Below are 19,482 nucleotides of genomic sequence, written 5' to 3' on the forward strand. Positions count from 1 at the left end.
AAATTAATAATCCTTCAGGGCAAATTGCCTCTTTGGACTAAAAAGTTATGTCCAATTAAAATGGAGATACGGTTAGAACGACCGCTGCCATAATTCTAGTGTTAAATGAGAAACCTAATACAGTACAAAGTCCGTAATCTGGACATCCATGGACCTCAAAGCCACAAACTTTTTTTTTTTTTGGCTTGCTTTATGCATGCGCGTTTAATGTATAATGGATGGTATAAGCTAGGCTAAAATTATCTTTACTGATTCTAAGGCATTTCAGTTAAATGTTGCAGATTGCTGTTCCTTAATCTTCTAATTGGATCCTTATCCTTAATCTTCTAATTGGATCTGTCTTATTATTTTTTGCAGACTCTTAGAGCAATTTTATAAAAATTAAGCTTGAACTTTGTTTCGATGTCCATCAAACAAAAAGTGGAATTGCTCCACAAAATGAATAAAGGCATATCCGTCTCAAAATTATGCGAAGAGTATGGCATTGGATGACACAAGAAAAAAAGAATTTTTTGTGGAAGCATCTTAAACAACTTACATTGAAAGAAATGTTTAATAAAGTAAACAAATAAATATTAAGCTTTTTTTTTTTTTTTGTAAATTTTGACTCCCTTTAGATCATAATTGCTCTTTATTTCATAAATTATGGTTTTGTATTTTTAATTGTATAATATCTGCAAGCCATCTACCAGATTTAAATTGATGATCTATAATCCGGAATCGCTGAAGTCCCCATGAGTCCGGATTACGGACTTTGTACTGTATATTGAAAATCACACGTTAAGATAGACTAGTATTATCTTGTTTTGTATTTCAAAGGACTTATCAATTCTAGTAATATTCTTTTCACTTACACAAAATACTTCCTTATTTGTACATACATTTACATTTTACATTGTCAGTATAAACCAGAATATGATCTACATCATATTCTGAAGAAACTAGGGGGACATTACATAGAAAAAATATGCAAGTAAATATGGTATGTTGTTGGTATATAAAATGTGTGTTGTGACAAACTGCTATGTTTTATAAATCAGTTTGGAAGTAGGTTTTGGAGTAATTACTGTATGATAGAATCAGAAGTGAATATATTTGACGTTTCTTCATATTTCTCTCAGTTCTTATACTAGACTGGAATAATTGAAATTATTGTTGGATTAGAATATGTTATTGTTCCAAATGGCCGGACACTTAATGCACTCGTCAAGAATGGCCAATACCATGGATCGTTTAGCTATTTCGTAATCAAGATTGTTGCCTAGGGTGCAGCAGAGATGTTCAAATTAACCTGAGAAAAAGAGTGCTATCCTAGTTTTGATGGAGAACAATTTCAGGGGATGAATCCAAGGTTTCCCATCCTTCTGCTCATATCAGAAAATTTTTCAATATAACTTTCGGTTTGCCATTATTGTAACGGTTCCCTTTGCGTACAACTACACACTTAGCAAACATTCAAGTGTTCTTTAAGATTTGACCCATGTCCAACGATGTAGCAGTCAGCATTGCTAATCACTGTACCATTCGGTGCGACTGGATTATAAAACAGCATAAAATATATTCGTAAAGTTAAGGCAGATTACTGTAAACTAAATGTTCTCGTTCTCACTCTTGTTTAATGTGCTGAGAACTTTGCAGTTTAACTTAAAATCTAATCCAATAAGGACTTGCAGCTGCTTTTCTTTATAAGCTTTTATTTAGTTCGCTCATTGTGTTTCATTGTTGTGTGGAAGTTTTTCATCAAATTTTAACCTACTTCTTAAAAAGCTATAGAGTGCCAATTTTATGCATGTGCTTTTGGTTGATGACAATGCAATCTGCTGAAGGGATTTTCTCAAAATTTGGTTTAGATATTTTTTATTGGGTGTTTAAAGTGAATTTTCGTACATATTTTCATTTAATGAAGAAACTAAGCACATCAGGATTTTACTGTTTGCAACTTCAAATGGAGTAGCAAAAAAAGTTTTCAGTGAAACGTGTGAAAATTGTAACTTAATTTCTGAATTTTTGAGAATCACATGACTTTATTAGACTTGATGGTTTTAAAATTTCAACGTCTAAAAATGTATCGAATATAAAGTTTTGAAATTTTCACATATTATAAAATGGAACTTTTCATCTTCTTTTAAAACAAAAGTGCTAAAAAAAGTATTGAGTGATTTGTTTCACTTTTTTAAAAGTGTGTTTTCTCTGAAGGAGACAAAAAAAAGCTTTTCTCTTGGAAAATTTGCTTTGAGTATGCCATTGTGGCACACTTATTGATGAATTTGCGATTCCCCCCCCCCCATTGTAGCTTCAGGTAAAATGCACGCAACATTAAAAGAGCATTTTTTCATATTAGATTCAAGTAAATTGCTCAATGTAACATTTAAAAAATTGTTATTACATCCAGTTTTTGAAACTGCTCTGAAAGCAACTTCTTCACTCTCTGAATGATGTTCAGTTTTTCTTTATTTCATATTTTTTGCATGTGTTTTAATAATGAATAAAAATTTCATCATTGATAATAGAGACTAAACAGAAAATAAAAGACAATTAAAATATTCTGTAAGCTTTTATTTAAAATGAATATGATAATTACTGCTCTAAAGGGAAAAAATAATTTATGTTTATTTTATTTAGTTTAATGGAAATAATAAATTAAATAATCCTATTTACAGAATTCATGTACAATTTCACATCACGAATAATAAAAACCTGGGTTGCCTAAATAATGAAATTTATTAAGTTAATTGCATAGCCAAATGTAAAGTCATTATTTTTTAAACTTTATCATGGGTACTCCACGCTTTATTTGCAGTATAAAATTGCAGATGAATTCTGTAAATGAAATTATTTATTCTGTTATTCCCAATAAGCTTTATAATAAATTATTTTTCTCCTTTTAATTACTTTTGCATATGAATAATTAGATTGCAGATAATAACAGCCTGTTAAGGAAGATTTAATCGACTCATTGATTTTAAATTCTGTCTGCAGAAGGAATATAAACAGCTAGTACTTTATAGCTTGGCTTTCTTTCTTCAAAAACTAATTACTGTGTAAATTGATTCATAACATACATACACAGATTTAGAAAAGAGCACCTTTTCAGTATTAAAAAAGGATTTAGGTAAGATGTATATAATTTATGTTATTGAATTTTCAGGTAAGCTATTTTACAACATTAAAATCAAGTAAAATTTAGGACAAGCGATTTTATGATGCTTGGAAGCAAAGATTCTTTTAAAATTTGTTGAGAACGAGTCTTTTAAAAATTGGAACAGCCATTTTCTATTTGGTTCTCAAAATTATGTTTGATTAAGATAACTTAAAGTAAGCAATTTAACCAGCAAAATAGGACCAGGAATGGAAATGGTAGAAAACCAAGTTTTCCACATAACTGAGTAGCAGTGATTCTTTATAGTGTGTGTGTGTGTTAAATAGTTCGTATATATATTTATTACTGAAGATTGACAACTTTTTCTTTCAAGTGTTCTTTTTAACAATTATATTTAATTTAATAACAACATCTTTAAATAAATACAGAGAATACCTATGGGCAGCAACTTTTCAACTGCAATCTATGAACTATTCCTTTTAACACAAGAATTTACTTTTGTACGTTCACTAAACATTGAAGATAAAAAATATTACCAACACATCTTTCATTATATTAATGATGTAATTACCTTCAACAACTTCAACAAAATTGAAAAAGCTAATATCTACCCTTCTTGCCTTAAGTTTAATACTACTAATACTGTTCAAAATGATATAGTTTACTTTGATTTGCATATTCTAGATTACAATCTTTTAAAAATCTATGATAAACGCAAAGATTTCAACTTTCCAACACATAAATTAGCTAACTGGAATTCTGATATTTCTAAAAGGGTCATTGTCAACACAATTAATGCACAACTTCTTAGAATTAAAAGAATCTGTAACAATACAAAACACCTCCAAGAAGTACTCTACTTTGTTACTATATTACAGAGCAACCTTATTCTAAAAACAGTCATTAAAAATTCATTAAAAAAAGCTGGCATTTACCAATTCTTTTAGATTTTTTGAGTTAGATAATGAAATTTTTTACTTAAATCCCTTTGGGAAGGTGTTAAGTGGATGGCTAATTCAAATGATCTAATGTAAAAATTTAAAATTCATTCCTCTCACAGCCTTAGTTTTACTCTACAAATTTGGCTCAGTACTTCTAATTCTATTCATGAATAGATGTTTAAGCTTTTTCTGGCCATATCTATCCTGTTATTGATTTTATGGGCCTTTTTCATTTCATGAAGCTTGATAGCCCTCTAGCTTGAAGAATTCTGACTTTAATTAATTATTTACTCTATTTTTCCAATTCTACTTGCTTTTTTGACCAATTTTTCATTTTTTTGTTTTTCATTTCAATTTTTCATTTCAATTGTGGAATTAGCCATTTTGTGTTTCACCTCATCCCAACTTACTTAAAACTCGTCAAGCAAGATGCCATCTTGAACAATTTCTTCCTTCTTCAACAGATTGCCACCCCCCTCACACTGAGTCAGGTTGTGCCAATGGTCAGTCACTTTTCATTGGCTCTTTCTTCATTACGTTTCTTCCCCTTTTACGTCATCCTGCCTATTTGGTTAGCTACTTTCTTATCTTTTCTGGAGGTAGTCGTCCATTTGTGTAAACTTGGCTCTTCACAATAGATGTCGCTGATCAAGGTGTTGTTTTTTAATTTTTTCGTTCCCTTGTTTTAATATTTGGTCATAGCAAGACCCAAAAAGTTCTTTTAATTTTAATTTTTAATTTTTTCCCTTCATTTACAAACTTTAAACTCTTTAAGCTAGTAGGTTCTCCCTAAAAATCTTGTACTTTTGACTAATAGCAATTTGCTATTTATTTTATACATTTGTCTAAGCAGGCCAGTTTGTATAGTTCTTACACCATTAATGTGTTTTTAGTTTACAATCAGAAGCAGACATGTCGGGAAATGAAAAAGAAAAATTGAGACTAAAGTTTTTGTCCAAGTTATTTTTTCAATTAAATATTCAAAAAGTTTCGTGTACAGTTTCAGTTTTCGGTTTTGATGAAACGCGATATGGAATTAGCTGGATTCGAAAACCATTGTGTATTTTCCCGGAAGAGTCAATAATGAGATTCGAATTGGGCTAATTTACCATTTACCGCTTTTTTGTTTTTTTACTTCTGCCTTATATGACAACTGTATTTTTATTCATGTGTTTAAAGCTTGTCATAACTGTAATCAACATATTACTTCCAATTTGATTTGAGTTTTAAATATGCTTTTTATTTATCAGTATTCTAGTGATAATTTTGTTTATTTTGTATTTACACTTTTAATTGCATTTTATTTTAACTTATGTTAAAAAATCTTTAACCGGGACCACAGTATCACAACGACTTTTAAGCGGAAGCATTTAAGAATTTTCTTTTTACCAAGTTTTCTAATTTTTGCAGCTCAATGAGCAAAATTCTTGACTACAAAGGTCTTTTTTAGTTTGTTCTCCTCTTTTTTAATTATATATATAATATAATATTTCATTCATATAAAGCAAACTAAATGTTTTATTTATGTAAATTCAATTGAAAACAAATTAAAATGGTTATTGCTGCGAACTTATTTACAATACCATTCAAATTCAGAAAACATAAGTAAATACAGAGCAAGCATGTAAATATATGAAAAAGTATTATACATTCCAAAAATTTATCTTAAAATCTTTAAAAAATTTTCAAAACTAAATTTAATTTACATAAAGTGAATAATTGTTGAGCAGGCAGGAGATGGATCATTTCAAGGGGAAGTTGCTCCCAAACCTAACTCTTCAATCATTCAATTCATGTTTCATCATCCATATAGGTATGGGTTAAGAGTTACACAAAACCAAAAGTAGTTCAAATGTTAAAATTTAATAGTAAGGAGTTTTCCGAGAATTTTAGAAAGCAAATCCACTTTAGGAAAAAATTATTATTAATTGACGCAAGAGAATTATTTAATTTTATTAATTAGTTTCTAATGAAACTATATATACGAGGGTTGGAACTTTAATAGTGGCTACTATTTATTTACAAGGAATTCAAAAAATAAAAAAGTGATTCATGTCACCATGTTTTACAGTCCTTCAATATAGTCGCCAGCATTGTGTACAACCCGTTTCCAACGATGCGGAAGTCGCAGAATACCTGTAGCAGCACCTGTTTTGTTGATAGTTTGAATGGACCGGTCTACTGCCGCAAGAATCTCAGCAACAATTTGGAAGCGAGTGCCACGAAGTGGTTCCTTCATCTTAGGAATTAAGTCATAGTCACAAGGGCTTAGATCTGGGGAGTATGGTGGATGGTAAAGCACTCAGTCACAGCTTGCGCTGCATGCGGCCGAGCATTGTCATGCAAAATGAGAGGAGCGTTCTGCAGAAAGTGTCGCCGTTTTTTTCTCAAAGCTGGTCGGAGATTGTGCTCCAAAAATGAGCAGTAATACTGAGCAGTGACGGTCTGCTGTGGATGACACCATCACAGTCGTACACGAGAATCACCGTAACTTTCACATTGCTGGGGTTCTGACGAAATTTCGAACGTCGTGGTGATCCGTGATGACGCCATTAGTTTGATTGACATTTCAGTTCTGGCTGGTACGGCTTGGTGAAGAAGCTAGAGACAAAGGGAACATTGGTTAGATCAGCATGGCTGGGGAGGGAGAATTATCTGAAGAAAGTGTGTTTGATGTAAAGAAACTCTCAAAACATATGTTTATGAGTGACATATGTATATGTAGTGACAACCAGCATGCAGCTGTCGAGGGACTCCTTAATTCACAGAAGGTAGGCATATTCTGTGCATTATCACAACAGCACATCATCAAGCCAATTTTTTTTATACTACCAGCCAGATGGAGCGACATGTCACATGTCTATAGTGAGTATGGCTGTAGTGGAACCATATTTCCCTGACAATGTGATTTCCAAAGGATTATGGCCCCTGAGGTCATCGAACTTGACCTCCCTTTTCTTTATGAGGTCACCTTAAAAATGCATAATTTGTGCTTGTATACCTTAAGCGTGTACAAGCACAAACCACACACTATCGATGAGTTACGTCAGAATATCACTGTGAAATCCTGGCAGTGATGCCAAATACTCTGCCAGCAACATACGTGAACATGCAGTGCCATGTTGAACTGTGTATACAAGTGGGACAGATCACTTCCAGCACTTCTTGTAATGTACTTTCATTTCTCATGTATGCCATGTTGAAATTTGATTTTATTTACTCTCATTATAAGATTTTTATTTTGTAGCATTTAATATGTTTCTTCAGCAATTTATTTACAGTAAAATAGTTCAACAGAACTTGTTTACAGTTATATAAACTTTTATTTAAATTAACATAATTCAACAGAATTTTTACAATTATGTAAGCAGTTTGTTTCAAATCTATAAAAACGTTGAAAAATTCTATTATTAAATATACCAGAAAATTCTGTTTATTATTTTAGTTTATGGTTTTGTTAGTAGCTTATTAAAAAAACATATATAAACATATCATAAAGTTCTGGTGCCCATAGCTCAGCTGTTGTTGCTACCAGTGCCTCTGACGTCAAGTATAGCTTCTCTTTTCGTTGATGGATGATTCAAAATAATAAGCATACTAAGTATTTTATAATAAAAACAGCTATATTGACACAGTGCAATTACAAAAAAACCAATTAGATTATTTACCATTTGTTTCTTGTGCATGTGCAGATCTATTATTGTTTGTTTCCTGCCCATTTGTAGATTGGTAGCCATTTGTTTCTTGACAATGCAATCTACTTACTTGCCAGGTTTGTTATAAATGACAAATGCCCTCTTATCTTCTGAAGCATTGTTTATATGTCAAGGAAGAATATAGCATATAAAAACCACGTGGCAATAGATAGATATAACGAATTTCAAAAGTGCAAGTTGGTTGTCTGGTCTAATGATTTGGAATATCACTGTGGAGTCTAACAGCCATTGTAATGCCATGTTTTTCTGAACTAAAGGCAAAAATTAATAATTTATATGGTTTTGTATGGTGACCCTCTGCTTGCAACTCGATTTCCGTACTTTCTGGCTCTGAAATATGGGATGATTTTTTATATTTTCTCTGTGTGCATTTATTACTATTTCGTATGTAATATGTCACACGGGATTTCAGTGGGTATAATTTGCAAGTTAAAAAATACATGATATGTACATGAATTTAATTTTTAACCATTTGATTTTTTTAAAATTGTATGAGAAAATAGGAAATAGAAAATTTTTAAAAATGAAAATATAGTCCTGCATGATATTAAATTACATACATAAATACCCAAAAGAGAAATATTTAAAATGACAAAATAAAGCACTATTATTTTTACTAATTATTATACGAATTTTTTTTTTTTTTTTTCTGTGTGATAATTTGAAGCATGACTTCAAGCAAACATAATCCAACTTGACATACCAGAATAATGTCTCTTTATGTATTTTCTTTGTTGTATTTTTATCCTTATTGGAACGGCATACAACACACTGTCTTCTAGGTTAATTTTTTTAATAGAATATGGCTAGCAAAATGCTTTTCTACAAGATAATGCAGCAAAACATCACAGGAATGTTTTGATAACCAAATTCCAAGCTTTAATGCTAATTCTGTACAATGAAATGGACCATGTACAGCCATTGAGTGTTGAAATGATGAATATTAAGGCAGTTTTACTGTGCACAGAGGAAAAGTGTGATTTGTATTGAAATTGAGAGGAAAAAAATCTAAATGAACGCTAAGGCAGTTTTACTCTGCATAGAGAAAAGCAGGATTTATGTTGAAATTGAGAGGAGAAATTCTATGCCTGCTATTTTCACATGAACCGTGCTAGCAGATGAAGAGATAACCTCAGTCAAACTGCAAATGCCCTATGCGAAAAATTAAAGAAGTTCCAGTATTTTACCCAAGTAGGAACTGTATATCGCAATGAAGCCACTGCTCTTCTGTATTTATAGACTCGCAATAAAATGGCTTAATGATAGAATTCTTTATTAGATGTCTCTTTAAAGTAGCTGTCATCTTTACTTAATATTGTTCTCTTATGATTATTTCCTTTGGAAAAGAAATTGATCAGGCATAGAGAAAATTCTTAAGCTCTTAAAAATGTAATGCAGATCCAGAAAATGCCCTTGTAAATAATTAGATGGGACCTTGCTACTTAACCAAGGAGTTTATTTGAAATTTATGTAAGTAATGGGGCTCATAATGAAAATTCAAACTATTTATTCAGTAAAAAGTAATACGCATTTAAATTTGATCCGAAGTATTATGAATCAACCTCCGCGGTGGTTGTTCTTGAGACAACAGTTAATGCTAACCGACATATTATTTTTATGATTTTTTTATAAAAAAGTGCAGGCAACAGTTTATCATATTGGAGCTTTCAAACTTCTAAATGCCTTTCAGATTGCATTTTATGTAGACATAAAGCTTTTAATAACACCATTATTTTAACATTTTATACTATATTCATATTTTTCTCTTGTTAAGAAATTTGAAACGTCTTCAACTATCAGCTCACAGCTCAGAATTTGTGATATAACTAAAATTTTATTGTGTACTAGGCAGTGAAATGTATGAATACTGCACACATTTTCACTTTTGCCGGGTTATGCTATTGTAGCTTCAAAAAAAGTATCAAATAATTCATTTGAAACATACTCATGCAACAATTCACTTGTAAATATTTTTTGGAAATAATTATAACTTTTATTGACATCTAATAATAGTCCATATATTATAGCCTTTTATCATTTAAATTTTGTTTATGCAGTGGAATTTCTGAGACAAAAAAGTATGAAATGTTGCTGCAAAACCCTGAAACTAATGCTTTATTAGAACAAAATTTATTAGAAACAAAAATATAAAGTATTTGAGTAGCAAATAATTTAGGTTATTTTGAATATGACAAAGCACGATGACTGTCTGCCTAAGGGAGGTAGGCATGTATTGAGTAGGAAAAATGGCTCATATTCATGTTACATGGGGAAAATATTGAAAATTAACCAGCTGGATATAGCCTGAATTCAAACACAGTTCAGACTACTTAGTATGTAGCAATCTTGATCACTTGGTCACTGGAGCTGGTAGTGTGTAGAGGTGGTATGAATCTTGAGTTATCTCAAATTTGAAACCTAAAAGGTTCTCAAAGATCTCAAATCCTTCATATAAAAGGAGAAAAAAATCTTCTATTTATTATCAAAAGTTTTAATTAAAGCAAAATTTTAAAGTATATATTTAATGAAAAATTTTAAAATCACACCCTTATTTATTAAGCATACTAATGAAGTTTAGTAATTTTTGACAATGTTTTGAGCAGGAGTTCAAAATTCATTAGTTGGAATTTGAATAATATACAACTGGAACTATGCAGTATACAGAATTTATATGCTATTGCATAGTTTGCTAGAAAGGTTCAGAATTTATTAGTAAAAGATTGTCTGTCTCCAAAATTATTGAGATTATTTGAGAGTTTTGAAAATTTCTGAGAACGCATTTTGCTGTAATACTTGGAAACTCTGGTAGATGGCATACTAAAATAGTATGGCAGTCTGGGTTGCCACTAGGTGAAATGGTGATCCAAGTGCATTCTTTTTAACAGAGTGTTGAGAAAACAGATTTACAGAAGTTTAAATTAAAATGATTTATGCCTTTTTCAACAAAGTTAAGATGAATACTAAATTTTTTTGATTCTGAATCCTGAGAATTTCTTGCATTTTGCAAGTCCCAAATCTCTTGACTTCTCCATGGAAGTAAAATAATAATGAGAATAGGAAAATAAAAACACTCTCTCCTGCTTGATATTCAGAATGGAACTTTCTGATTATCTGCATTCTCCTGATTTCAACATGCTGTATAATTACTGTGTTTTTGCTTTATTTTTGAGAAAATGCATAACAGTAACTAACCCATGTTTGCACATACCGCATGTACGTTTGAATACATGATATTTGCATGCTTTATATTTAAAAATCATTTCGCTGAACAGTTATCCATTGGGTATAAGAATGTAAATATCAACACTACAAATCTGTATTTTTCTCAAATTTCTTCTTTTTTATTTTATGTAAATCTTTTTATTATTATTTTATGTATAGAATGGTACCTGTGTGCCCTTAAGCCAATCAAACAAGCATTTTTCTACCAATTCGTAAAAAAAGCAATTTATGCAAACTTTTTATTGGGGTTTCATGATTTCAAAAGTTTTTAATTAAAGCAGAATTTGGAATCTGTGTTTGATGAAAAGTAACTATAAGAATATAAGAATATAGTTTTTAAAACGTATTTGTGTTTATTAAAAATGTTCAAATAGGATTTAGTAAATAAAGTATGTAATTAAAACTCTTTAAAGCTCATTTTCTCAATATTCAATAAAAATATTTGAGTAACACCCCCTCTCCCCATTTTTCAGAATATTTATAAGCTAATGCAGAGATTATTTACAGAGTTAAACTATCTCCAGGAGATGAAGAGTAACATTCAATGCTGCCATAAGGTGATCCTTGTGAACCAGATTTACTAAAATTGCAACATTAAATTCTCCTCTATTTTTTTTTTTTTTTTTAAGACATTTTTGCTTGTGAGGGAGGGGAATTAATTATCTTTCCAAAGTTTGAGGTAAACTATTTAACAGAGTTTCAGGTCAGGATTTAAAAGATACAAATGATGAAAGAAGCATAAAAATTTGATTTTTTTAAAATCTTTTTCAAGACTTATTTCTTCAATTGTCCTATCCAATAGTGCATTTGTATTGTTTACTTTCTTTAAAGATATGTAAAAAAAATTCATGCTATAACAAATTTTCAACTGCTTTCTTCTCTTTGTATCTTGTAAAAAAAGTTTTCCACAAAAAAAAAAAAAAAAAAAAAAACGTTCTTAATGAAGTTTAAAAAAAAGTTCAAGCAGTACCTTTAGTGTGGGTATTAATCACCAAACAAACGATGATTTTCTGCCAACATTTGGGTAGTTTTTCAAAGCTTTAATTTTTTGAAGTGAAAACAGATTACTGAGTACAAGGACATAACAGCATTTTAACAATTATTGCACGAATTCCACACTGCAAGCATTAAATATTATACATATCATTACACGTTCATGATGTGACATAAAAAGGCCATCACATTAGGCACTTTGCAGCACATCTGGCAACTGCTTCCATATTAACAATAAAGTATCATAATTTTTTCATCATACATAAAATAAAAAAAGTTTTGGTACCAAAAGTTCAAAAATAAGGACAGTGACATTCAAAAGCCAGAGTGCTCTGGCCGGCCTACTGACGTTGATGAGGCTCACCTGCGAGAACTTGTGGAAGAAGATCAGTATGCAAACCACCCAAGAGCTTGCTAAGGAATTAGACGTTAGTGCAATGCCCATTAGTCGCGCTGTGCATCGCATAAACTTGATGTATAAGTTCAATCAATGGGTGCTGCATGAGCTGACTCAACAGATAAGGACAGACGTGTTCTGGCCTGCGCTAATCTTTTCAAATATCAATGCAAAGCCAAAATTCTAGACCAAGATCGTCACGAGTGATGAAAAGTGGATTTACTTCAACAGCATAGGTCGAAAAGAGGGTTGGTCTGTGCATGTTGAGACCGTAGGTAGCATTGCAAAGCTCAATTTGACTAACAAAATGATCATGCTTTTGGTGGGATTACCATGGCATTAAACAAAAAGTATCTAAAAAAAGGTAAAACCCTCTACAGCAAGGTGTACATCGAAATGTTAGTACATGTTGATATGTATAAAGAAAAAACATCAAAATGAGTTCCGGCAGAAAAATGCAATGTTTTATCAAAATAATGCAAAACCACATATGTATGCATTTACCGGCTTTACTCTGTACGGACTCTGTCCCATTGGATCTCTTGCCACACCCACCATATAGCTCCAACTTTGCTGCTTCAGGCTTTTACCTTTTTTCATATCTGCAGCTATCTGCATCTTGCTGGTGCTATCTTCCATTCTGCACAGGATGTCTGAAATGAGGTTGATCTATTTTTGGACTTGTGACCACCAAGTTTCTGGGCCGTAGGCTTAGGAAAACTACCAAAACATTGGCAGAAAATCATAGATTTATTACCTGCACTATATGTACTGCTTTCGTGTTTCCCCTCTAACTTTATTAAGAACATTTTTGGCAGGAAAACTTTCATTACAACCAAATAGTTAATTTTATTTCAATCAAAAAATATTTTTATATTTCTCACTTTGTATTATATAGTATTTTTAGGTTAAACGTGTATTGAAATGATACAATGACACAATATGTCATTTATTTTAAATCATTATATGAAATATCTGTTATGGACAGAAAGCAAATCAATAAGTTGCTGAGTTGATCAAATCAATAAGCCATTAATTATCATTATAATATTTTGATGTATCTTTTGAAATGTAAATGGGGAATTTTCCCCCCAATAATGTTGAATTTCTGTCTAGTTGTATAATTGACATAATTTTAAATCTTGTGAGCATGTATGCAGTTAATTTATTTTAATTTGCTAAAATTTGCATTTTTTTAAACATTTGTACTTAAAAATTAAACAATTTTTTCTTATTTTAGGATAACTAAAGAAGTAGCTTATTATGAAAAAGAAGTTGAACAAGAAAAGCGGAGGCTTGAAAAAATGAAAAATGAAGGCAAAGATGAATATGCACTGAAAAAACAGGTCAGCACTTTTTCTGAATATCAATACCAGTAAGGAACAATTTCGAAGTAAATACTATGAAAACATTTCTTTCAAATGCATATACCGTATTTTCCGGCATATAAGACGCACCTCCTTTTTTATACATATTTTTAAAGTATTAAATTTTATTATTGATCATTATAATGAATTTACTATATTTTAAATAAATATACAAATACAAAGTAATACTTTCTGCAAATACTCAATCTATGAGTTTTTTTTTAGATCCTTTTCCTGATTGCACCAAGTTATTTTCTCAGTTGGGGGTGGCCTGAAATGCCTCTCTGCAGTCCTGTTTCTATGTACTTTAGCATACAGAATCACATGTAGCTTGTATGCTATGTTATAACAATGCTAGTGTTGTTTTTGAGCCATAACTTACTAACAAATTTAAGAAAATTGAACAGTAGAAATTTCTCACACTTAAGTTGTTCACAAAAATTGGAAATTTTAAACGAACCCAGCTGTGATTGTCGATGACAGCGGATGTGCATTCGCTGAACTCTGTGTAACTGATATTCCCACACTCTGCAAGGAAACAAGAAAAAAAAAAAAAAAGTATAATTCTGAATAGAGGTAAATTCTAGACTAGCTGCCATCAAACCATGCATGTTGGAGGAGATCCCAGCAAAGTTGCACCAGTTGTTCCTGAGAAATTTTAAAGTAACTGATGTCTCTATATTTAATAAACAATTTATAGTTGACCCATTTTTTTTTTATGCTTTAAAAAGGCTTTTATCAGTTTCTGCTATTTTGTTAGGCCCTTCAATTTTGTCAGAAGCTGTGTTTAGGATACTCTGAGTATAAACTTCCATCAGGTTAATTGTTCCAACCTATTATTGTTTCGTCAATAATATGCAGCTGGCTATATTGTGTCTGTTAATACCCCCTTTTTTACTTCCTTGTACGAAGTAAAAAGGAAGTATTGTAATCGCGAAAAGTTTCAGGCAGCATATTTCAACGAAAATATCCATTTTGACCGCTATCGAATGCAATTTAACGATGTTTTTGCGTGATATCTGTACGTAAAGACAGAATAAAAGACTTGTTTCCTCCAAAAAAATTTATAAAACTGCTTTAAAATTAATTCTGAAGAGAATTTTCGTGGCTTCTGTACGAACGTACGTACGTATCTCGCATAATTCAAAAACGAGTAGCCTCAGAACGTTGAAATTTTGTATATAGGACTGCTATAACATGTAGATGTGCACCTCGTATTTTGTTGCAATTGGCCACACCAAACGTATATATATATATATATATATATATATATATCCAGTCTGTTATTGTTAGTGAATTCAGTGATCTCAGTTTCGTTACTCTTATATGTTTGTAAATTGTACATATTTTGCTTTAAAAATGATTGAATTATGTTGTTTTTATCTTCCGGTTAAGGCTTTTATGCCTTTAGTAAATCTGTATGCAATATTTTTAGAATTATCAACAACTTTAAAGTTGTCTAAGTGCCGCTAAGCCTTTTTTTATGGCAGCCATTGATGTTTACATTTGAAACAGGAGACTAGTGGATTTGTTGCCAATCTTGAGAAACTTAGCTTCGCAACAACAAAGATAACGCATTCATTTATTATTGCCAATTAAATCATGCTTAATTCTTTCTGGAATTTTTTCGAGGAAATAAGTGTTTAAGATTTACTTCGTAATTTTGAATATAGATATTTTGAGTTTTTATGTATTTTTGCCTTCTCGCGAAGTGAGAACTGAATTAATTAAATGAGAAATACTCAATGGTCTGTGAAAAACTGTTTCTTTTTTGTTTTGTTTGTTTAATTTCTTTTATACATCATTATAGCTTTATTATAGTATTTGAATAGAACATGTGGCAATGATTAGATAATTCTATTCTTTAAATGATATAAATTTTGTGCATTATGAGTTATAATATGAATGAAATATATAAGTTAACTGTTATATAATTATTGGATTATATAACAGTTAACTTAGTTTCTGTTATATAATTATTATATAAGTTAACTGTTATATAATTATTAATACTGTTAAGTGAATCTAGCGCCAGAGTGTCGCTTTGGTAAACAAATGCTAGAGTGAATTTTAAAGAATGCATTTATTCTATTGTGGTTTATGTGCTGTCTGCAAAGTAGATTTAATTCAATCCAGTAAGTTTAAATGAAATCCAAGAAAAAATGCGTATAATTTAATATTCCGTACAAGGAAGTCGTGTGGTGTATACATCAGATTTTTTTTCCGGATGATAGGATCCCATATCTTTGGACCTAATCCACTGTTTGCTGTAGAAGCCAGATCCCAAATTTTAGTCCATAAAAACATAGTGTGCCTTATCGGGAATTATTAGGTGTTATATCAAATGAAAGTGCTGAGTTTACATAAGGCTTGTTCAAAATTTGCAATAAATTATGTTTCTTGGTGACTTTTTCACAGTCAGCAAGATAATAAAATTAGCTATAAATCTTTGCTTGTTAGAATTATTCAGTTTTGCCAATATTTGTTAGAAAAGGTAAGTTAAATTTGCTTGCTTACATATTAAACTGATTAAGTTATTGTAATCTAATATTTGCTTACTTGTTAAATTTGACTAATGATGGAGTGAGGGAAAGTTCTAGCTAATATTTGATCTTGGCACATTTTTTGACATATTGTAAATTAATATTGTAAAATGAAATTTTATTAACTTTGCAAAATCATTGACTAAATAATGAGCTTCTCATCCAGATGTGAAAACTGTATTAGGTATTATAAAGTTTTGTTTCAATATCTGATGTGGATTATGATTGAAAAATAATGGACATACTGATGCACATGAATTTTTTAATAGATTGAGCAATTCTCATATATTTAATTTGCAGGTTGTAATGTATAATAATAGTAATAATGAGGTTTATTTTATTTTATTATTTATTTATTATTATTTTTATTTTAGTTTTTATTATTATTAGGTTTATTTTATTATTTTTAACCTTTGGTTGCCTGCTCCAAGTTAGCCCTGATGAGTTTTGAAACATTTAAACAAACTACTACACTGAATGAGGTGGTCCTATGAGTGATATTTCAGTTCTACCTTTGATTTGATATCCTTTGATTATAGTTGTTATAGACTTTGTTATAAAATTTATGCAGATGTAGAATAATTTGCTAATTTAGTGTTATGTGCCAGCAATAAATTATAATCTGCAAATCAAACTGTGGGTGATGTTGTGCTATACTTTTATTTTGTGGTTAAGAGGATTACTATGTTACTGAGGGGAGAAAAATCATATATTGTTTTACATCAAATATTGTTTACATGAAATCGTAGTTTCTTTCAAAAAATCAAAAACATTTTTCCTTACTTTGTGCTAAAATGCTAGGGGGAAAATATGTGAGTAAATATGGTGTTACAAGTATGTGAAGTATGAATTCAAGATTTATCAGGGTTCGTAGCGGTCCTTACAAGTGCTTATAAGTCCTTATATTTGAAAATAAAATATAAAGGCCCTTATAGGTGCTTACTTTTTCTTTAAAGCCCTTGTTTTTAGTGCTTATTTTTTGCTTTTAGTGCTTTTTTTTTTTAATCCTTTTTTTTTTTTTTTTCAATGAGCGTGCATTTTTTTCCCGTACCGAAGCCGAAACTAAATAAACAACTTTTCTTCCTTATAATGTGAAATGGTGAATCATACTCCCGGAAATTGCTTTCTCTGCATTACGGTAACCTACGGTGCGGTGCGCGCGAGAGTACAGACAGGTGCACGTCGTTCTATTGGTCAAAGAATTGCGAAAATGGTAGAAAATTCCGTTACATTCGGTATTCTTTTCCTCCCACCCAAATACTACACACGTTTGAATTTCTATCAAGATTTTAATAATTTGCATTCTCGTTCCGCGTGGTCAGTTCATATTCGTGTTTATTATTATCCTTATGCTTATATTAATATTTATAATAATATAGTTGCAGTAACTGCTGAAGTGTAGATAAACTTCCAAAAATGGGTGTGTTTTTACACAGGAGGGGAGTATTTTGAATAGCTTACCTATTTTATAAAACATTGTTGAAAAAGAAACTAATAAAATCATCCAATTCCTCAATCTACCCCTATAAGAATAGGAATTTTGCTTGAATTACAGTATTTTACAACCCAGCCTACAACCTATTGATAATTTCACATGATTTCTTTTCTTTTTATTCTTGTATGCCAGGTGCTTTCTATTTACCTCAAAAGAGTTTAAGAATTCTACTGTATAACTGAATTATATGACATTGGGTGTAAGTACTATGCCTCATATTTATTGTCAGATCATTATACTTTTGAAATTCATTTATAAAATATTAAACCCCTATCTCATATGATATTTGTTGCCAGAGCAAAATGTTTGGTGGAACAGTTCTGAGAAACGCTCTTTCGCAAAATAGGGTTACCATCTTCACTTGGTAAACAGGCTGAAAGCCAAACAAGAATCAGTTATCGCTCAGATTGGCGAAAGTGACGTTTCCTTTCAAGTGACGTTTGCTTCTTCATGTTGTTTTATATCGCTCACACTCTTTTCGTTTTAAACTTTATTGTTAGTAATGGAAGCTAATAGAAAGGTGATTGCTATCAAGTTAATCACTTTGATCTCCACTCTGGCACTTCAAGTAGCAGATAAACACACTTCTAGTTATAGCAATCAATTACATCAGTGATAGCCAAATTCTGTATACACTAAGAATAGTTACATGTGCTGGATAAGTCTATTTATCAGACATTACTTATGTGTATTTTCTGTTGTCTGCATTCCAATGAAAATTTGATGGCTTACTGGAAAATTTGTGACACAGTGAAAGCATTTTGTTGACTAACTTTATTGTTCATAATTACTGTTCTGTCCATTCAAACAAACAGACACACACACACACACACACAAAAAAAAAAAAAAAAAAAAAAAAAAAAAACCCTTCTATGACAAAAATCTATATGGCTGATATTTACATCCTCTCAGCCAACAGATACTATTTTCAGCAAAATGAAGATCAAATAAAGCATATGAATACATGAGCAATCAAACATGTGCAAGTTGTTTACTGTCCCATAGAACACTCAGTAATACAGTCAAAAGTCTTTAATTCGAACTCGTCGGGACTTCGGTGATTATCGGTTTTTCCGGATAACAGATCATCAATTTAAAACTTGGTAAGATGGCATGCAGAAATTATAAAATTAAAAGTCTGAAAACGTAATTTATGAAATAAAGAGCAATCATGATCTAAAAAGTATCAAAATTTACAAAAAAAAAAAAAAAAAAAAAAAAAAAAGAAAGAAAAAAAAAGCTTAATATTTATTTGTTTACTTTATTAAACATTTCTTTCAATGTGCGCATGCATTACGCATAGTCGAAATTAGAAAATTGCAACCAGAAAACTATTTGATGTGTATTCGCGAGGAATTTGATTTAACTCATATCAAAGACGGGAGTACATCGAGATGAAATACTACATTTAGTAAGGAATTATAAGCCAAATAAAATAAAAACATCTGCCCTGAAGATAAGGGTGGTGCTGACAGATCAACTTCCAGTTCATTTCGAGCCGCGACAAATTACAGTTACAAATGGGGAAAAACAAGAAAACGCCCATGTAGTCAGCCCGTTCGCGGCTTTCTAACCTGAGACGGAATTACCAGTGTTCAACGACGCTTCGGCCACTAGTAGGCCCGTGCACTTAATTGGAAAGTACAATTCATTATGTAAACAGACATGAAGGTGATAATCAGTTGTGCACTGTTTTAAGTAATCAAAT

The 19,482-nt window shown here is 31.0% G+C and overlaps 1 protein-coding gene across 2 annotated transcripts in view; it reads left to right on the forward strand.

Annotated features, from left to right (window-relative positions):
* LOC146995873 (tubulin-specific chaperone A-like) overlaps positions 1-19,482 on the forward strand; it is a 69,053-nt gene that overhangs the window by 34,828 nt on the left and 14,743 nt on the right. For both annotated transcript variants that reach the window (XM_085821991.1, XM_085821992.1), the window contains exon 2: positions 13,610-13,715. In XM_085821991.1, coding sequence (XP_085678117.1) covers positions 13,610-13,715 — 106 coding nt within the window. The remainder of the gene's footprint in view (positions 1-13,609; positions 13,716-19,482) is intronic.

This window comes from Stegodyphus dumicola, chromosome 8 (assembly GCF_044657685.1).
Source record: "Stegodyphus dumicola isolate Sdum_Otavi_A_Nest chromosome 8, ASM4465768v1".
Taxonomy (NCBI): domain Eukaryota; kingdom Metazoa; phylum Arthropoda; class Arachnida; order Araneae; family Eresidae; genus Stegodyphus; species Stegodyphus dumicola.